Below are 18,710 nucleotides of genomic sequence, written 5' to 3'. Positions count from 1 at the left end.
GAGAGAGGGGAGGATTTACCGGACGGTTGGTCAGTGAAGGATGACGTAAGAATACTGATGACAGCGGTTTCAGCCAAGCACCGACAGTCAGCACACACATGTATCAGCCGTCTTTTCAGTCGCATCAGAAAAGAACAAATTGAGAGACAAAAGGGTGCGGGTGGAGAGTGGCCAGAGCTGTGTTGGTTGCTCAGTTGCAGAAAACATAAATAAAGAAGTGAGGTTTCCCGTCAGACTCTACGGGAGTAAACATGCATGTGTACAGCTCCCACCGCCAGGCGTCTGTGTGTTTCTTGCTGTTGAATTATATATTCTGAAGTTTAAATTCATCATTTTGCTGATGCATGTTTAGTTTATTCCTTTCTTTTTGTTTTGTTCCTTTGGAAGGACTCACAGAAAATGTTTTAGTCTTCCAGCCATTCACATTATCACACTATCAGGGCGGCAATCATTATTATTTGGTCATGGATTAATGGGTTTGTTTGTTTTCTGATTTTTCAGCTTCTCAAATGTGAATATTTTCTAGTTTCTTTGCTCCATTTCACACAAATCATTAACACTGAACGTCATTATTTCAAGGTTTCAACATGTTTTAACATTTTACTGACCAAACAAGTACTTGTTTAATCGAGAAACTAATCGACAGTTTCATCATTTATGAAAATAATCATTAGTTGCTTCTAAAAATCAACATTAAAGCATAGTATTTAGGTTTCATGGACCTGGACATCTATTTAAATTATTTAAATCATGTACAAATGGTCCAAATAGGAACATCATTTTTTAGCTTCTTAATAATTGACTTATTCAATTATAATAGAATCATTTTCTGTTTATATAAAGCACAGGTCAACATTTTTGTCATTGAAGATCGTTTATATGCTGATGACAGTCAACAGTTACTCACTGAATCTAATATGTAAACAAAAAAACAATTGAGCTCACTTTGCATTTGTGTACAAATCAGCTTAATAATTCATATTTTAATTTACGTTCTCAACAACATACAACAACTCGTGCAACCGTCTCTCTTCACATCACTGTCAGTGACGGACACTCAGGGGGAAATGTTGTGAACTGAAAGAGAAAGATGATGAGGTCGAGGATGAGAAGGTCGATCCGCGTGTGAAGCAGAAAAGATGAAAGTGCGTGAATAACCGAGGCGACAGCTCGAGGTTGGGACGGAGGGGTGGGGAAGCAGGAGTGTTTGGTAGGAGACGATGGAGGCAGGAGAGATAATGAATTACAGAGCAGAAAACGAGAGGAAATGTTCACATTAATGTGCACACGCAGAATTATTTTCTCCCTCGCTGACGTTGTTGATGAGCAGAAGGACAAGTAAACAGCTTCAGGGGGAAAATGACAAGTGAAGTAATCACTCTTGTTTCTCCTTTCCCCTGCAGATCTCAGAGATCTACGTGTGTGGCGAGTCGAGCGACCTCACAGCCAAAGAGAAGCTGTTGTTATGGAGCCAGCAGGCGACAGAAGGCTACACCGGCCTCCGCTGCGTCAACTTCACCTCGTCCTGGAGCGACGGACGCATGTTCAACGCTCTGCTGCACAGATACAGGTGACACCAGCTTCTTAATATTCCGAAGTCACAGACAATTGGCCGTGTTCTTCCCCCCCCCCCCCCCCCCCGATGCTGCCATTAGTCCACAAAAAAAAAAACTATGAATACAACGAGTTAAAGCTGTGGAACTTTTCATTTTAAAGGAAAACATTACATACAAACCCAGCTACAAACAGGAAGTGACAACACAACACAAAGAGTTGTCCACGACAAGTTTAACAATCGATATCTATAGCCCATCGTCACACACGCACTTTGCCTTGAAGGGGCTTGTCTCCGCCCACCCCTGTGCTGCTGCTGTATATACACAAACGCTCCCTCAATCAAGTCTGATTATAAAATGAAGGATGCAGGCGGGGTACAAATAATGTGACATCATTTCTACTTAGAGGCAGAATAATAACATCAACAACAACAACAACAAAAATCAATTTACACAAAATGTATGTTACTTTAATTTAATTCAAGTTACGTACTGCAGCTTTAAGCAGTCAACTTTTTACTGAGCCAATACTTTAGTGACTGTTCACCGGTCACTATGTAAGAAAAGACAAAAATCCTAAATATCATTGTTAAAATTGTAAATAAAAAGCAGCAACAACATTATTGAAATGATGAAAGTAAACGTGTTGGTGTTCTCCAGGCCCGACCTGATCGACATGGAGGTGCTGTCTCAGCAGAGTAACCGTGAGAACCTGGAGCAGGCCTTCGAGATCGCAGAGGCGTTAGGAGTGACCAGACTGCTGGACGCTGAGGGTGAGCCGTTAATATGTGGAACAATGAACCGAGTCTCTGTCTGATTTTCCTCTGTTAAATGGTAATAATGTCTTAATATTTCTAGCTTTATTTATCACAAGGAAATCTCAGTCATCTTTCGAGTGTCATACTGTGAAAGTGGACGTTCTGCTCTTATATTATATATATTATATCGCTCCTGCTTTTGTTTTCCAGTCGCACACACGCATTCAAATCCACTCATGACTCTGCGTTATGTTCCCATCAGCTGTGACAGTTTAGATGATGTTGACCTCTTGACTTCTGTGTGTGTGTGTGTCTGTGTGTTTCTGCTGTTTGCTCTGTTCTTATAAAAATCACAGATGATCGCAATCTCCTTTAATTGGCATGTTTATGCTCAGTTTTACTCAAAAACACCACAAACAAAATAGTGACTCTTGTCATGTTATATATTCATTTGTGAAATGAAGGATTATCCTTCATTTGCTTGTCCCTCGCTAAATTCAGAGCCTTTTCAGGCCTGATAACATTTGACGGTTACACCTTTTGTCATCTCCATTAAATTAAGTTGCTTTCGGGCGTATACATTATTTAAAAAAAAAAACTAAAAAAAACCTTAAAATTCAAATACCAGGGTTTTCTTTCATCAAACATTTTCTTGTCCTTTTTTCCCTTAATACTCCATATTTCTCTCCTCAGACGTGGATGTTCCTTCTCCAGATGAGAAGTCCGTCATCACCTACGTCTCTTCCATCTATGATGCTTTCCCCAAAATCCCTGAGGGAGGAGAGGGCATCACTGCACATGTACGTGACACTCTGCTCCACCCTGTGCTTAAAGGACCTCTGTTTCTTTGCTGTAACTTTTTGAAGTGGAACTCCAGACATGCTTGCACTTCATTTTATAATAACGCTGCATTTCTCCTTGTCAACAGTTTCTTTTACTCATTAGAAATGGGATTTCCACTTTCGTTTTCTCTTTGCAGCTTCACGAGTAAATGACCTGGAACTTGCAGATGACGATGAAGTCATTTAAACATTAATTAATACTTGTCAAATGAAGTCTTACTGACGCAGCCTGTGTATTTTTTATGACTCTTCCACTGAGAAATAACTGCTTCACATCCATCTTCTCCTCCTCCTCCTCCTCCTCTGTGTCTCCATCATCAGGAGGTGGACCAGCGCTGGTCGGAGTATCAGTCCAGGTTCTCGTCTTTGCTCCAGTGGAGCCGCCAGCATACGGCCGTCATGGCCAACAAGAATTTCCCACAAAACCCTGTAGAACTCAAGGTGAGGGGAGTTCCCATCATTTCTTAGTTTGTGTAGTTTTAACCTGAGCAACGACAGGTGTCCTCATTAATTCATCTTAATGTGCAATATTCTGGAAACTGTCTATAATCTACATTCTATTTTAACGTTTTATAGCTGTATTGTTCGTATCTTTCTATATTTTACTTTCACATACATGGAAATGCATGTTTATTATTGATTTACTGTCTTTGCTGCTGTGACGAATAAAGGACGATCTTATCTTATCTTAAACACACAGTTAAATTAATACAAGTATTTAAGCAGAAAGAGAAGGAGAGAGAAAACTCTGAGAGGAGAGACACAAATCTGACTCTTTGTATTCAGTTAGAAATGACAGAGAGAGGTTTAATAAAATGGACATCAGGTGTGTATGTTAGGGAAATGAAAAAAAAGAGAGAGTGAAGAATTCAGATTATGTGGATTATTATTTTTGAAGAGGAGGAAAAGGCCAGTAGCAAGTTTCTGCTGTGATTTAACGTCTGAAGTCTTGGCATAACTAGAGAGGACGTGTTGAATGACCACTCAGATGTAAAGGCCTCTTCCTCCTCCTCCTCCTCCTCCAGGCACTTTACAACGAGTACGTCCATTTCAAGGAGACGGAGATCCCTGCAAAGGAGGTGGAGAAAGGTGACGTCGAACACCTCTACAAACTGCTGGAGGTGAGAGTGACCAGAGAAGGCGAGCGCCGAGTGAAGTTACCATGCGGCGACCTCGGTGTGCTCAGCGGGATTGTGTTTGCGTGTTTTTGTGAATCAAACGTTACATTTGTCTCCTGAAGCAGAGCCGTGCTGTTCTCAGAGCAGCAGACTGTGTGATTGTGCTCCGGCTCCTCGTGACGGCCGATTATAGACGCTCCTTTATTCTCTCGCTCAGCTGATGTTAGCGTAGTGTTTGACTTATGATCTACTTTTATTATAACTCTGGTGTAATGGAGGCTTTTAATGGAGTTTTGTGAGTGTATTTGTTTGTGTTGTACTGATGTTAAATGATGATAAAGGTACATTATACATATTTTACATACATGAACTCTCTTCTCTGTCTTCATTCGTTGTCCAGGTGTGGATCGAGTTTGGTCGTATCAAACTTCCTCAGGGCCTCCATCCTAACGATCTTGAGGAGGAGTGGGGCAAACTCATCCTGGAGATGCTGGAAAGAGAGAAGGCTCTAAGGCCGGCTGTGGAGAGGTACACTCACACTATTATGTTATTATGTCTACTAAACTTATTCTAACCCTAAAAACTAGGTCTTAATCCTCAAAAAGCCTGTTAAAGTTGTGTGGACCAGCCAAAATGTCCTCACAGAGATAGGTTTGCTTGACAGTTGGTCCTCACAGGTCCCCCTATTTAAGACACACAGGTCCCCCTATTAAGACACACCGGTCCCCCTATTTAAGACACACAGGTCCCCCTATTAAGACACACCGGTCCCCCTATTTAAGACACACAGGTCCCCCTATTAAGACACACCGGTCCCCCTATTTAAGACACACAGGTCCCCCTATTAAGACACACCGGTCCCCCTATTTAAGACACACAGGTCCCCCTATTAAGACACACAGGTCCACCTATTTAAGACACACAGGTCCCCCTATTAAGACACACAGGTCCCCCTTTTAAGACACACCGGTCCACACAGGAGTCATGAAAAACACTGACGCTCACGCTTCTTTGTGATTTTTTTTATTGTATATTGACAGCATATTATGTCTCTTTTATTTAATTTCCTTGGGTGTCCTGGAAATTATTATTATTATCATTATTGTTATCATTATTATAATTACTATTATTATTAGTATGAATAGCTTTCTTGTTGCCTTCTTGGCCAAGTCTTTTCTTTAATCTCACAGAGAATTGATCTGCTCCAATCACATATATATCCAGTGTGATTTTCAGTGACCTGCCCCTTTAACCTTTGTTGTGTGTGTTGTGTTTGTTTCCAGGTTAGAGCTGCTGCTTCAAAGGGCCAATAAGTTTCAGAACATGGCTCTGGACTGTGAGGAGAAACTGACCCTCGCCAGGAACACACTCCAGGCTGTGAGTATACACACACACACACACACACACACACACACACACACACACACACACACAGTGTTTATGTCAGAAAAGGTCCTGAAAGGAATCACTTAATACAATTAAGTGATTGTACACTTAAAAAAACAAAACAATTATAGTTGTTTTTCTTATCTTATCTTATCGAATAAACAAACTCAACACATAAGCTACTAACACGACGTGGTCCTTGTGTCCAGGACATGTCTCGGGTGGAGAGCGGCGAGGTGGTGCAGTGTGAGAAAGAACTGGCCTGTTACCTGCAGGACTGCGAGTCTCTGATCCAAGATCTCGACCAGGAGCTCAAAGTCCTGCGAGAGGACAACTATTATCAGGTGGAGCAGCTGGCGTTCAGGTGAGTTTTCTACTCCACCGGACGCTTGGTTGAAAGTTTGTGTTTGTGTCAGAGTTCACAGATCGTCTACAGATAATGACTCTCTGGGTTTTGGGGGCGGAGCTTTGAAGAGAGGGTGGAGCTTTTTCAGAATGACCTACACTAGCTTTAAAAAGCAGGATCCTGTTTTCCTGGTTTTATCCTTCACATGTTACTTTTTCGATCACTGCTGCCTAATTCATTTATTTGATTTATTTACATTTTTGAACACATAATTAAACATTCACAGGTCAACGCCAGATTAAAGCCACGGGCTAATTCCAATCTGTAGTCCCTCAACAGGATTATGTAACACATAAACATAGTACAGTAATAACTTTGAAATTATTTATCATCTTTATTATCATCGTACTGCTACATCAGTTTTAGCTTAATTTAACTATACTTATACTATATTTAACTTTAAATGTGGCATTCATTGATGCCATATCTGAGCAAAACTCAAAGAAAACAGTAACCATGTGATATTATTATTTGAAATAGTATTTATCAAAAAGAAAGCATCATTTTAACCTACTTCTTTTTCATTACCCTGAAAACAAATCACATTGTTGTTAAATGGAGGGCATATATGATATAATCTTTGACACTGACTGTGACGTCCGTCTCCTGCAGAGTGTCCTGCCTTCAGGAGGAGCTGGTCTCCCTCAGACTGCAGTGCTCCAGCGTCTACAGGAAAGGACACTTCACTCAGACTCTGGGCAGCACCGCAGCGGAGCACACCAGGCAGCGAGCCACCGACGGCGGCCTCTCACTGGGGCAGACGCTGCTGGGAGCAGTGGGAGCTGTGGGAGCCGTGGGAGCCGCGCTCCTTAGGCGACCCATGGCTCGCTCTCAGCTGGTGGCCATGTCTTCATCCGAGGACGAAGGAAGCCTGAGGTTCATCTACGAGCTGCTTGGATGGGTGGAAGAGACTCAGGTCAGTTTAACAGGTCAACGCTTAACAAACATGATCTGCTGCTTATTGGGCCATAAATCAGGCCTCACTTTTTCTCAAGCTCCATAATATGTTGAGGAAACAGTTACATTTTCCAGTTACCAGTTTAAAGCCTGGTTAACCGTAGTTTTTGGATCAAAAAAGTATTTCAGTATCAAATCAACTCTCAGTGTCACAAACATGTTTTTATTATTTGTAAGTTATATTTCTGGACTTTCTTGAGCCTTGTAATGTATTTTTTTCTGTTTTAATTCACTGTTGTTTTATCATTTCTCAAATGGGTTCATTTGTAATTCCTTATAGTATTTTTTCACCCCAAATATAAATAAAGATCAAACAACTAGAGGAATAGAATAATTCATAGTTTCTCAATTACCTGCAAATGTATTACTTTTTAACAGCTCAGCATCCACATAGATGCCGTTTACAATGATACAAAACAGACAAAGACATCAAATCCTCACATTTCAAAAGCAGAAAAGTGGTTATTACGATGATAATGCTTTAATATTTAAGGGAAAACACATCAAATCTGTCCAACAGGACGACTTGAGATTGTGTGTAAATATTGTCGTTTGTGTTGTAGGAGCTGTTGGAGCGAGCAGAGTGGGGCGCAGACCTTCCATCTGTGGAAAACAACCTTCAAGAGCACAACGACGTACACACAGCGGTCGAGGAGTTAATGAGCAGCCTGCAGGAAGCACGGAGCTACGAGGTACACACACACACACACATTTGTATATACTGTATATGACTTAAAAAAGTGTTTTTAAATGGAGCTGCTGTTGTTTCCTCTTTCAGGCAAAAGTTTCCCCGAATTTCAAGGGCAGTTACTCTGAAACCCTGGCAAAGCTGGAGCACCAATACTGCAAACTACTGGTCAGTCTCCATTTCACATATATTATAATATAATGAAGAAAGACTGTGAGCTTGTGTGTGTTTCCCAGTGAAACTCCTCCCTCAGTTAATCCCATTACTGCGTGACGGGACTCTCATGCTAAAAGCAGACAAATCTGCATCTGCTCTGTCTCCTTTTATTTCTTTGTCCTCTGTCCTCTCTACGCTGGTCTCTCACCACATTTTTTGTTGGGCTACATGTGTCATAAATTTCCTGCAGTTTAAACACAAACACCCGTTTATAAAATGGACCTTTTTAGTTTCTTTAATAATAAAAAGAACCGTCATGTTCTGTTTTTCCCTTTTAATGTTTAAGCTTCTCACTTTGTGTCTCACTTCATTTCAATTAAATCTACATTAGTATACATTATTATACATTTAAATAAGTGATCTCAGAAGTAGTTTAATTTCTATACTGCTATACAATATATGGAAATAAATAAACCACAAGTATTTGTGCTTTTAAGACTTTAATATAAGTGTAATTTGTGTACCACAAAAAATTCAAAAGAGAAGTGAATTTATACGATATTTTGTTTTTTAAATATTTCCTCTGATAAAGAATCTGTGAATTCTTATACATTTACATTAAATTAATATGTTGTCTGCTTCACGTAGTTGTTGTCTCTCTGTGTGTCTGTTAAATTCGCTGTAAGCGCGTAATACGCACGTATGACAACGCCATGTGTTTCCGTGGTTGCCGTAGGAACACTCGTCATGGCGCCTGCGGAGCTTGGAGAGCCTGCACGCGTTCGTGTCGCACTGCACTGAGGAGCTGATCTGGCTCAACGAGAGGGAGGAGGAGGAAATCGCCTACGACTGGAGCGAGAGCAACGCCAACATGAGCGCAAAGAGAGAATTGTACAGCGTGAGTAGAGGGGTGGATGTTAAACATCGACGGTATTCCAGGAAATATGGATTGTGTGTCAGTAACGCCTCTGTTTCCATCATTACTTTTCCTGTAAAAGCAGGACGAAAACCAGTTATTAAACCAAATCCACTGCAAAAGGGAGACAAATCCTATATATTTATACATTATACATATTGGGAATTGATTCAATTCATTTTATGAGCTGAACTGTATGAACTTTGTTTGAACGGGAGCAAGAAAACCCCAAAAACAAACGGTTTGTGTCACTTTTGAAGTCAGAAGTGACACAGATGTGCATGGACGTCACTGTTCGCATCATCAGGCCGGTGCCAGAAAAATCCTCCAATGAAAACCAAACCGTGTGTTGTGTTGTGTTGTGTTTACAGGAAATGAGGTCAGAGCTGGACGAGAAGCGGGATGTGATGCGGTCGCTGCAGGACACAGGGAGTCGTCTGTGTCTGGAGAATCATCCCGCCAAACAGACTGTGGAGGTGAACGCATGGTTTAACTCAGACACACTGTTAGTTAGTTAGTTAGTTAGTTAGTTAGTTAAGATTGTGAACTAAAAAATACTTTTTTACCCACCATTAGTTGGACATTTGGACATTATACTTTGAAAACAGCATTAATTACACACGTGTGTGTGTGTGTGTTTGCAGGCGTACAGTGCAGCGCTGCAGACTCAGTGGCAGTGGGTGGACCAGCTGTGTGTGTGTGTAGAACAACATCTCAGAGATAACACGGCATACTTCCAGGTGAGGCCGAGTCTTTTGTCTTTTGTGTGTTTTTACTGTTTCCATGGTAACGACGACACCTCCATACCCGAGCTAGACCGGTGCTGAAATGATGCTCCTGGTTACGTGTGGCGATTTTAAGAAGGTGAATTTATGTCATTGATTTACAGCAGTTTTAAACGGACAAAACCAAGAATATTGATGTCAGCGAGTTCATCAAAAAGAAAGAATTCTTTACTGCAAAATGTGTGACTTCAAAATGTGTTTTCTGTTGTCTATACATTTTTTAAAATCATCCCTCATGTGTCTCAACACCAAACGCTGGTTTAGAAGAAAAGAACAGGTTTAATTAAACCCAGATGAAGATGGTGGTGATTTCAGACTTTTTCTGTTTTAAAAAGTTGATAAACTCTTGTTTTAAAGTATTTTATGTCCTCAAAATCATCAAAAGAGCATCTGTGCGTTTGTGTTGCAGTTTATGAGCGACGCCCGGGACTGTGAGTCGTACCTGCGACAGCTCCAGGAAACCATCAAGAGACAGTACACCTGTGACAAGAACAGCAGACTCAGCAAACTGGAAGACCTGCTGCAGGACTCCATGGTACAGTATCTGCTCTTTAAATATCTGACCCTATGATCACCTCTGACATGGAGCTCCAGCACTTTTTCTTCTCGTCATTATGACGTCTCTTTACTTAACCCTGACACTAATTTGACATTCTTCTTTTAAAAGTGACTTACTAAAAGATCATTAAGCGTTAATGGACATTAAAAACAGTTGTGAAAAGTTGTGTTTTGAAGGAGGACTGGTTTATTCGTTCCCCCATGTGGTCGAGTCATGAAATCTTAAATAAAGGCACGAGTTATATGAGCTTTGAGCGGCCTCTGCTGCTACGAACCAGGCAATCGATCAATTCCCCGTGGGAAGCACAACATGACACAGTAATAATAATAATTAAGCAAATAATAATTAAAAAAAATAAAAAATAAAAATGAAATAGCACCGTCTTAAAAATGAGGAGACAAACCAGGCTGGAGAAACTGATTTTATCCACTTAACAAAACACTACGTCAGTGGATTTCTCACAAATAGGCTTTGACTAATGTTACGTTTTACGTAAATACATAAAAACAAGTATCGTGAACAAAGATCATTTTTAAATCACAAGGTTGTGACCAGAAAGGTGCAGGCTCCCCCTTGTGGCACTTCAGAGTAAATCACTTGGTCGATATGAAGCCGTATGAACCGCGGTTTCAGTGGTTTCTATATCGCAGTGATGATCATCTTTATCTAGTTATAAACACACGCTCTGTTCACACATCATCACTGAGCTGAGTCTATATTCTGCTGTGTAACAGTGATGATGATGATGATGATGATTCAGCAGCTTGTGTGTGTGTGTGTGTGTTCATCACTTTCACAGCTCCACTTCTAATGAAGTTTCCACCTCACTGTGCTCCGTCTCTCACTGGGAGGAGAAAAGTGACAGTAAACAGCAGCTGGATGATGTTTTGTTTGCTTCTCATCGTAACCAAGTCGAGGTTCATAAATCACGGCGACGCTCTCCACCCTCATGTTCGACGTTACAGATGAGACCGAGCCCGTCACACTTTATACTATAACGATAAAATATGTTGTTCGTGTCACGTCGTCTTAAGTACGATAATGACGTCTTTATCGCCTTTTTATTGGGCGAATTGTAAGGTCTGCAAGGTTTTTGTGCTAAGAAAACATTAAAACTTTTATGAGAACGTTCACTAATCCTCTGCCAACACTAATATTCGCATCATAATCCAAATATTCTGCACCATTTATTACAATTTCATAGATTCATAGAAGTTTTGTCATCATTTCGACAGTAAACAACGGTTATGTTTCAGATATAAATAAATAATATAATATAATATAATAATAAATAAGTCATAAATCATCCTGTATGGAATTTGCTCTAAAAATTTAATTTCTTGGTCCGTTTCCACCAAGTTGTAATGAATATCAATCCCTTTTTGATTTATGTGTTAGTAGACTGAGCTGCTGCTGCTGACTGCACTCAATATCACTTCAGTGGGAAATTCATTTCTGGTGTGTTGTGTGATGAAGCTGTGAACCTCATAGCCTCCTCCTCCTCCTCCTCCTCCTCTTCCTGTCATGGCTGCTCCCTCCCTCCCTCCCCCTCTCTCCTCTCTCTCTCCCTGTTTGTCATAAATCCTTAATGACTCTCTGCTGCGAGTGAGACAGAGATGAAATGTAATGTTAACGGTCAGGGTGAAGGGCAAACACTTAAAGTGTTTATGTGTGTGTGTGGGAGTCTTCACGCCTCAGAGGGTCAACATGGAAACTCATCTGTCTCCGTACTCTGACAGCACAATTTATTGAGGACTTTATTGATACCGATACTTTTTCGATACACTTACTGATACTTTGCAATAATTTGATGCTGATGAAGAGCAATCGTTAGAAGCTTCTTCTCCATTGGGCGAGAAAATCAAAAATGGTATTATTTTATTGACTGGTGTTTGATAAGATGTTGGTGGCTTTTTGTGTTCTTAAAGAGAAATAGTCATACTTTTAGTATAGCATAGGGACGGTAGCAAAACATGCGTCTTGTAACTTTTAGATATACACACCACACTCTGTTTGTCACAGTAGCAGTGTTTAGATCTCGTGTCACCCGGTGACAGGAAGTGAATCCTTTCATTTCAACACAGACGGAGGCTCTCCAATGGAGGTTAGACAAGTTTGACTGAAAACACAATAAAAGTGTCAATGAAAACTTTCGACTGCTCAAAAATTCAACAGTATGACACACAGACGCTCCCTCGGTCACGCCTGATAGTTTTGCTTGACTGAGCCTGACGTTTGAAAATCCTAAGCGTGTGATGTTCTTCCCGTAGGAGGAGAAGGAGCAGCTGATCGAGTACCGGAGCACGGTGGCAAGTCTGGTGGGCCGGGCCAAGACGGTGGTGCAGCTCCGCCCCCGCAGCGCGGAAAGCAACCTCGCCGTCACCACGCCCATCAAAGCCATCTGCGACTACAGACAGATAGAGGTATGACACGTGTATGACTCTTTCAAAAATGTTGCTGTGCATGTTTGTTTTCTGAAAACTGCATTTCTGATACAGCGAGTGTGGAAATCTGTGGGGAAAAAAAAAACAAACAGTCAATTCTCAAAGTGTTTTATCTCTGACGTAGCATTTATATTCAACACCAGCCCACCACTGACCTCACTGCCCTTGATCGTTTTAACCCTCCCCACCAACCTCCTCTCCAAATCCTTCACACCTCTGTGGATTCTAGATTCTTCTCTAGATTCTTCAAGTTTAGGAGAACTGAAAACTGGCCTTTTGGGAACCCTGTTAAGTATCAGTGGCAGTGCAGAAAACTGCGACTGGATCTTAGAAAACATCTGTACATTGTACTTAGATGGTGTAATACATTACTTTATAATATTATTTTGCATCAAAAGTATAATTAGCTGCGTTACTTGTTAGATCTTTTAAACAGAAATCACTTTATTGGAACACAAATTTGAAGTCAAACTTTCACTGTTTTCTGCACATTCCTCCTGACGTGACCTGCCATGAAACGCTGGCCTACACATGTACACCACGTATTCCTCTCATCCTCCCACCGTCAGCTGTGATGTCCTCAGCGACTGATCTAAACTGATCATTTATTCATCGGTCCCTTTAAGTTGAAAACCATCACCTCGCTCTCCCGCAGCTCGGTGTGGACACGCACCTGCTGGTGCTTCTATTTTTAGTCTGCTGCTGTGTTCCACTCCTCAGGGTCAATATGTCCTGTGAAGCGCACTCTACATGCACATGCACATGCACATGCACATGTGCTGTACGCAGGGCCTGAAGTAACTTTTTTGTGTCTTAAATAAAGGTGAACGACACAGAAAATGCATACACTTGGTTCTTGGAATACAAATGAAAGTGCTATCATGATATTAATGACTAGGCCTAGTTAATAGAAACAGGCAGTCATCTCACTGATGATCTCGTTTATTTAGTTAACACCCACTTTGCCTCTGTAGTGTGTTGTTTCACTTACATATAAGGTCATTCAACCAAGTTTGAATGACCTTATATGTAAGTGAAACCGTTTTCACTTACCGTTTTCTTGGGGTTTTAGACATTATTTAATGTTTTTTTTATTTATTTATTTCATTTAGGACCTTTCCATTACAGATGACTTCACAAACCTTGCCGTCTGTGCCAATTGACCACGTCTTCTTTTACTTTTCTTTGAATCATCCTCGTCATCCTTTTGTTGGTGCGATGTCACAATCGGCCTCTTCACCCCCAGCAATATGCTGCCACATTTTGGGCTTAGGAAATGTCATTCTGGCTTGTTGAGTTATCCTCATAAAAGCGGATATGTTGACATATCAACTCGCCAATCGTAAAATCTACCCATTATTTGGCGTGTGCTGGGGGTGTTAACTTCATGCCCTGAGGTTTCCAGGTGAAGGAAGGAAGGGAGGGAGGGAGGTGGTTTGTTTTCTCGACTGATCCGAAAGGTAGAAATGAAGCAGTTTGTGCTGATATTCACCCTAAAAAGGAGTCTGGACAAAAGTGAACAAAAACAATAATCTTTCTCTCCTTCACTTTCCTGTTTGTCCTCCTTTCCCTCTCTCTCTCTTTCTCTCTCTCTCTCCTTCTCTCCACACCCTCATGTACCTTCCCCCCCCCCACTCCGTCCTCTTCCTTCCTCATCCTCTTCCCCTTCCTCTCGTCTGTCGGCTGGGCTGGCAAGACAAACGTTCAGGTATAGCTGCCTATGTTCTCCCTCTCTCACCTCAGATTCTTACACTGCACACACACACACACACACACACACAATGCTGTGGTTGCCCCTCACTTATCCGCTCGCTATATTCTGTCACTTGTAGAAACTCTATTTTATTATTATTTAACTAATATAAACAAGACAGAACAACAGTCGTCACAGGTCAGGCGAGAAGCATTCGTGTGAAACAGTGTACAGCTTCATGTATATTTAAATGAATAAAAAGAATAAAATATAAAATAAATATGTAATAGAGGTCATAACAGGTCACCACAGATTCAATCATCTCGGAGAAAAGGTTAATCAGTCCATTATATGAATTTCCTCACAATTTCTATCCATTCTGTTATTGTTGGACTAAAAATAGAATGTCTTTGATGTAGAAAAATGTCATAGAATTAGTATAATGTAAGTAAATATAAATCATTTTATAGCTATTTTACTGATAGCGCAGTCACATTGTGGTGATTATTTATGAAGCAGCTATGATGAAATTCTTGTCCGAATTCAATAAATCAATCAAATCAAATCTCTGAGGCTGCAACATCCCATGTCCTTTACATTCAACAAGAGTGAGGGGAAAATGCCAAAGAAAATCACTTTAGCAGAAAAAAACCCATGAAAAAGTCTGATATAATGTGTACAACAACTATTTGAGATGCTAATATTTGTGTTATTTTTGTGAAAAGTCTGAATAATCACACATTCAGTCATACAAATGTGTGAAATAACAAAAAAAAGACACCCTCTGTGTCTGAGCTTCTTATTTAACAACTTATTAAATCAGTTAGTTACTGTCAGTAAACATAACGCAGTTAAACATCTGTGTTATTTTAATGTTATTTTATATGCAGATGATAGTGAACTATTTTACACAGAATCCATCGCTCACATAGGTCAATTTAACTCGTGGAAAAGTGCAGGGAGCAACCACTGAAGGCTCATTCAGTTAATCCAAACAATAACAATCCACAGCTTTAAGCTTTAAGCTTTCATTTCATGTACAGTACAGTCTACCTGATGTGCATAGCTTTGCATTACTGGTGTATTTGATATCTGTGTGTGTTTGTGTGTGTGTAGGGAAGAGGTGAGAGAAGCTAGTGGGTTGTGGGAGGCAGACGAGTTCCACAACTTTCACAGCTTTTTGCCTTTTGCTTTTAACTTAAAACTTCCAAATTCTAATCCCAAACTCACACTTTTCCGTGCCCTAGGTTTCTTAAAATGACCATGTCATATTTAGTTTTTTGTAAATTAGGTAAATCCATTAAAACTGCTTTATATATATGAAGCAGGTTGTCTATCGTCAGATCATGTCAGAGCTTCCGCTAATGCCATGAAATCCATGAATGTTTGCATTTATGTTTGAGTTTGTTTGCTTTTATTTTTTACATGTTTTTCCTTCTCTTCCTGATTTAACCTCCCTTTACTTTCTTCATCTACCATCCTTTTTTTTATCTTGTTTTCCTCACCTGTTCGACTGTCACTCACTCACGTCCCACATCCATCTTTTCATAACTTCTATTCCCTTTTTTTTTCCCTCCCCCCTCCCTCCCTCCAAAACCCTCTGTCTCTGTGCCACCACCTGCTCTCAGATCACAATAACCAGAGGAGAGGAGTGTGTTCTGGAGGACAACTCCCAGAGGACCAAGTGGAAGGTGATCAGTCCCACGGGGAACGAGGCCATGGTCCCGTCAGTGTGTTTCACTGTCCCACCTCTAAACCAGGAGGCTATGGACACAGCCGGCAGGTAAAAGAGCTTCTGCAAACCTGACCTTAATGTTGTTGGTAGCTAGAGCTGCAACTAACGATTATTTTCATAATCGATTAATCTGTCGATTACTTTCTCGATTAATCGTTTGATCCATAAAATATCAGAAAACCTTAAAAGATTTCGTCAAACCTGGAAATGATGATGTTCTCAAATGTCTTGTTTTGTCCACAAACCATAATCATTCACTTTTAATGATTTCTGTGTTAAGAAAATATTCACATTTAAGAAGCTTAAACAATCGTAAATCGTAAACCTATTCATCAATTATCAAAATAGTTGTCAAATAATTTAGTAATCGATTAAGAATCGATTCATCGATGAATCGTTTCAGCTCTATTGGTAGCAAAGTTGCATGATCAATGTCTCCAAGAGACGTCTACTGCTATACTACTGTCATAATTCCTGCCAAAGGTCAATTAGGGCTTGTAACTGTTACTAATTTAGATTATTTAAATAGTTTTTCCTGGATTCTTATAGCAAAAAGGATATATTTTGTTGCATAGTCACGCTCCTGCTTGTGTCCACAGGGCGGAGCAGTCGTACCAGAAGGTCATGTCTCTGTGGCATCAGCTCCACGTGAACATGAAGAGCGTGGTTTCCTGGCACTACCTGCTCAAAGACATCAGGACCGTCTCCACGTGGAACCTGGACACAGTGAGCGTGTGACCATTTTGAAGCCTGCGTGAGAAATGACTTTTGTCCTGTTCCGTTTGGATGAAATGTTCTCTCTCTCCCTCTCTCTCTCTCTCTCTCTCTCTCTCTCTCTCTCCCTCTCCTCTCTCTCTCTCTCTCTCTCTCTCTCTCTCTCTCTCTCTCTCTCTCTCTCCTCTCAGGTCCGACGTCAGTCTCCGTCGGAGCGGCAGCAGGTCCTCGATCACCTGGAGTCCCAGTTGGCCGACTTCCTGTCCGACAGCAAAGAGAGCTCTCTGTTCACGCCGGCCGAGCGACGGGAGCTGGAGAGGGACGTGCAGGAGGCCCAGCGGCACTGTCAGGACCTGCTGCTCAACATGGAGACGGGTGAGACAGTGACACGCTTCACTTCTCTCGTTAGAACTAGTTCTTATGCTGAGTCCTGCTGAATGTTGTACCACTGCCTCAGCAGGCACACGTCACTGTGGAGGCAATCTCCACTGGCCTCCCCAAATAAACCTGACAAAAGCCTGTATGAAGACGTCTGTCTCAGACAGACTGTTGCTCCTTTAAAACACCAACAAACCTATCATGTTATATTTAATTTATGTAGTATATTAAACAGTTTACCACAACAGAGATCAGCAATGCCCCATCCTTGGTGGCTTTCATGAAACTACTTTGAACCCACACGTTCACTAATGCTTCCGACCACTCGATTCATAATTAATGATATTACTTTCCATCCTTAGGTTGTTTCCTTGATTTCTTTTGTGTGCTTTTTCCACCTCTTTAAAGTGGTCCCCAGGTACTTTGCAAATCTAAGTCATTGTCACTGAAACCTTAGTGTCCCTCGGTTTTAAACGGCTCTGTAGGAGTTATTTTTGGCTGCTCAAACCAAAGCGAACCACTGGCTCTGTATTAAATCCAAAGCTTGTGATAAAACAGTGACTCAGCCCTTTTAAATGAATGACTTTGCCACTGCATGCAAATGAAGCTCAGCGTGATATCATACTAAACAAATCACCCCGGAGAGCGCGATTAATCTCGTTTGTCGTCTCCTGACAGCAAACGCTGAGTCGTTCTATAAATAAAACTGAAGAAAACAAAGTCAGACCCCCTTTTCCTTCTCTTTTCCTTCCCCTCTGCAGTGGAGAAGGACGAGTCAGTGTCTCGCTCGTACCTCTCAGAGCTGCAGAACGTCACCCTCCGCCTGAACGACGCAGAGCAGAGACTGATGAGAGGGATTCAGACTCCGCCCTCCAGCAGGCTGTCGGGAGACAGTGCTGACAACACTCTCCAGATTGCAGAGCAGGAGGTCAGTCTGAGCCCCATCTGCTGGCAGCAAGAGGCAACAACACAGTGTTTGATTTTTGGAGTTTTCAAACAAGTTCACCTCTTACACTCTTGTGATTCATAGTTTTGATGCGTGAAAACCCCAAAATTTGATTAAAATTGTTATTTTACTGACAGTATTGACTAATCTCACGCTGCTTCTGGACGTTTATTGGATAAAATCAGGATGATTATAAGCAGTTAAGTTGTGATGTGTAATTAAGAGACAATTCATTTCTATTTCTTGATCTGTCTTCGCTCTCCAGAGGCTGCAGTCAGAGCTGGACGCCCTGCGCTCCGGTTTGGGCGACGTGTCTCGCCGCTGTGTCAGCTTCTTCGAGGAGAAGCCGACTTCCTCCAGCGTTCCCGCCCTCCGCTCCGAACTCAGTCAGGCGGTGGAAAAGACGGACAAACTGCACAACCTCTCGTCCGTCTACTTAGAAAAGTCGGTAGCATTCTGTTCGATCAGTCAGGGACTTATGAACGAATGGCGCATGGATATTTAAACTGTTTATTGTCCCTCGTTAAAAGGTTAAAGACGGTCGACGTGCTGATTCGTAGCCTGGATGAAGTGGAGAGCCAGGTCAGGAAGTACGAGAGCAGACTGAGTGAAGAGGACATTGTCCCTGCGGACACCACAGCCATTCACAATCTCAGAGATCAATTAAAGGTAA

General features: G+C 41.4%; 1 protein-coding gene across 1 annotated transcript in view; it reads left to right on the top strand.

The window, feature by feature from the left end:
- Positions 1 to 18,710, top strand: part of macf1a (microtubule actin crosslinking factor 1a) — a 202,341-nt gene that overhangs the window by 111,396 nt on the left and 72,235 nt on the right. The window contains exons 8-29 of the mRNA XM_058619935.1: positions 1,404 to 1,570; positions 2,217 to 2,329; positions 3,008 to 3,114; positions 3,478 to 3,597; positions 4,182 to 4,277; positions 4,675 to 4,802; positions 5,558 to 5,651; positions 5,870 to 6,024; positions 6,679 to 6,982; positions 7,587 to 7,715; positions 7,802 to 7,879; positions 8,604 to 8,765; positions 9,155 to 9,259; positions 9,428 to 9,523; positions 9,978 to 10,103; positions 12,398 to 12,550; positions 15,893 to 16,047; positions 16,599 to 16,725; positions 16,905 to 17,088; positions 17,853 to 18,019; positions 18,303 to 18,481; positions 18,568 to 18,706. Of these exons, the coding sequence (XP_058475918.1) occupies positions 1,404 to 1,570; positions 2,217 to 2,329; positions 3,008 to 3,114; positions 3,478 to 3,597; positions 4,182 to 4,277; positions 4,675 to 4,802; positions 5,558 to 5,651; positions 5,870 to 6,024; positions 6,679 to 6,982; positions 7,587 to 7,715; positions 7,802 to 7,879; positions 8,604 to 8,765; positions 9,155 to 9,259; positions 9,428 to 9,523; positions 9,978 to 10,103; positions 12,398 to 12,550; positions 15,893 to 16,047; positions 16,599 to 16,725; positions 16,905 to 17,088; positions 17,853 to 18,019; positions 18,303 to 18,481; positions 18,568 to 18,706 (3,084 nt within the window). The remainder of the gene's footprint in view (positions 1 to 1,403; positions 1,571 to 2,216; positions 2,330 to 3,007; positions 3,115 to 3,477; positions 3,598 to 4,181; positions 4,278 to 4,674; positions 4,803 to 5,557; positions 5,652 to 5,869; positions 6,025 to 6,678; positions 6,983 to 7,586; positions 7,716 to 7,801; positions 7,880 to 8,603; positions 8,766 to 9,154; positions 9,260 to 9,427; positions 9,524 to 9,977; positions 10,104 to 12,397; positions 12,551 to 15,892; positions 16,048 to 16,598; positions 16,726 to 16,904; positions 17,089 to 17,852; positions 18,020 to 18,302; positions 18,482 to 18,567; positions 18,707 to 18,710) is intronic.

This window comes from Solea solea, chromosome 20, assembly GCF_958295425.1.
Source record: "Solea solea chromosome 20, fSolSol10.1, whole genome shotgun sequence".
NCBI lineage: Eukaryota > Metazoa > Chordata > Actinopteri > Pleuronectiformes > Soleidae > Solea > Solea solea.
This window is presented reverse-complemented; position numbering and strand designations above follow the sequence as displayed.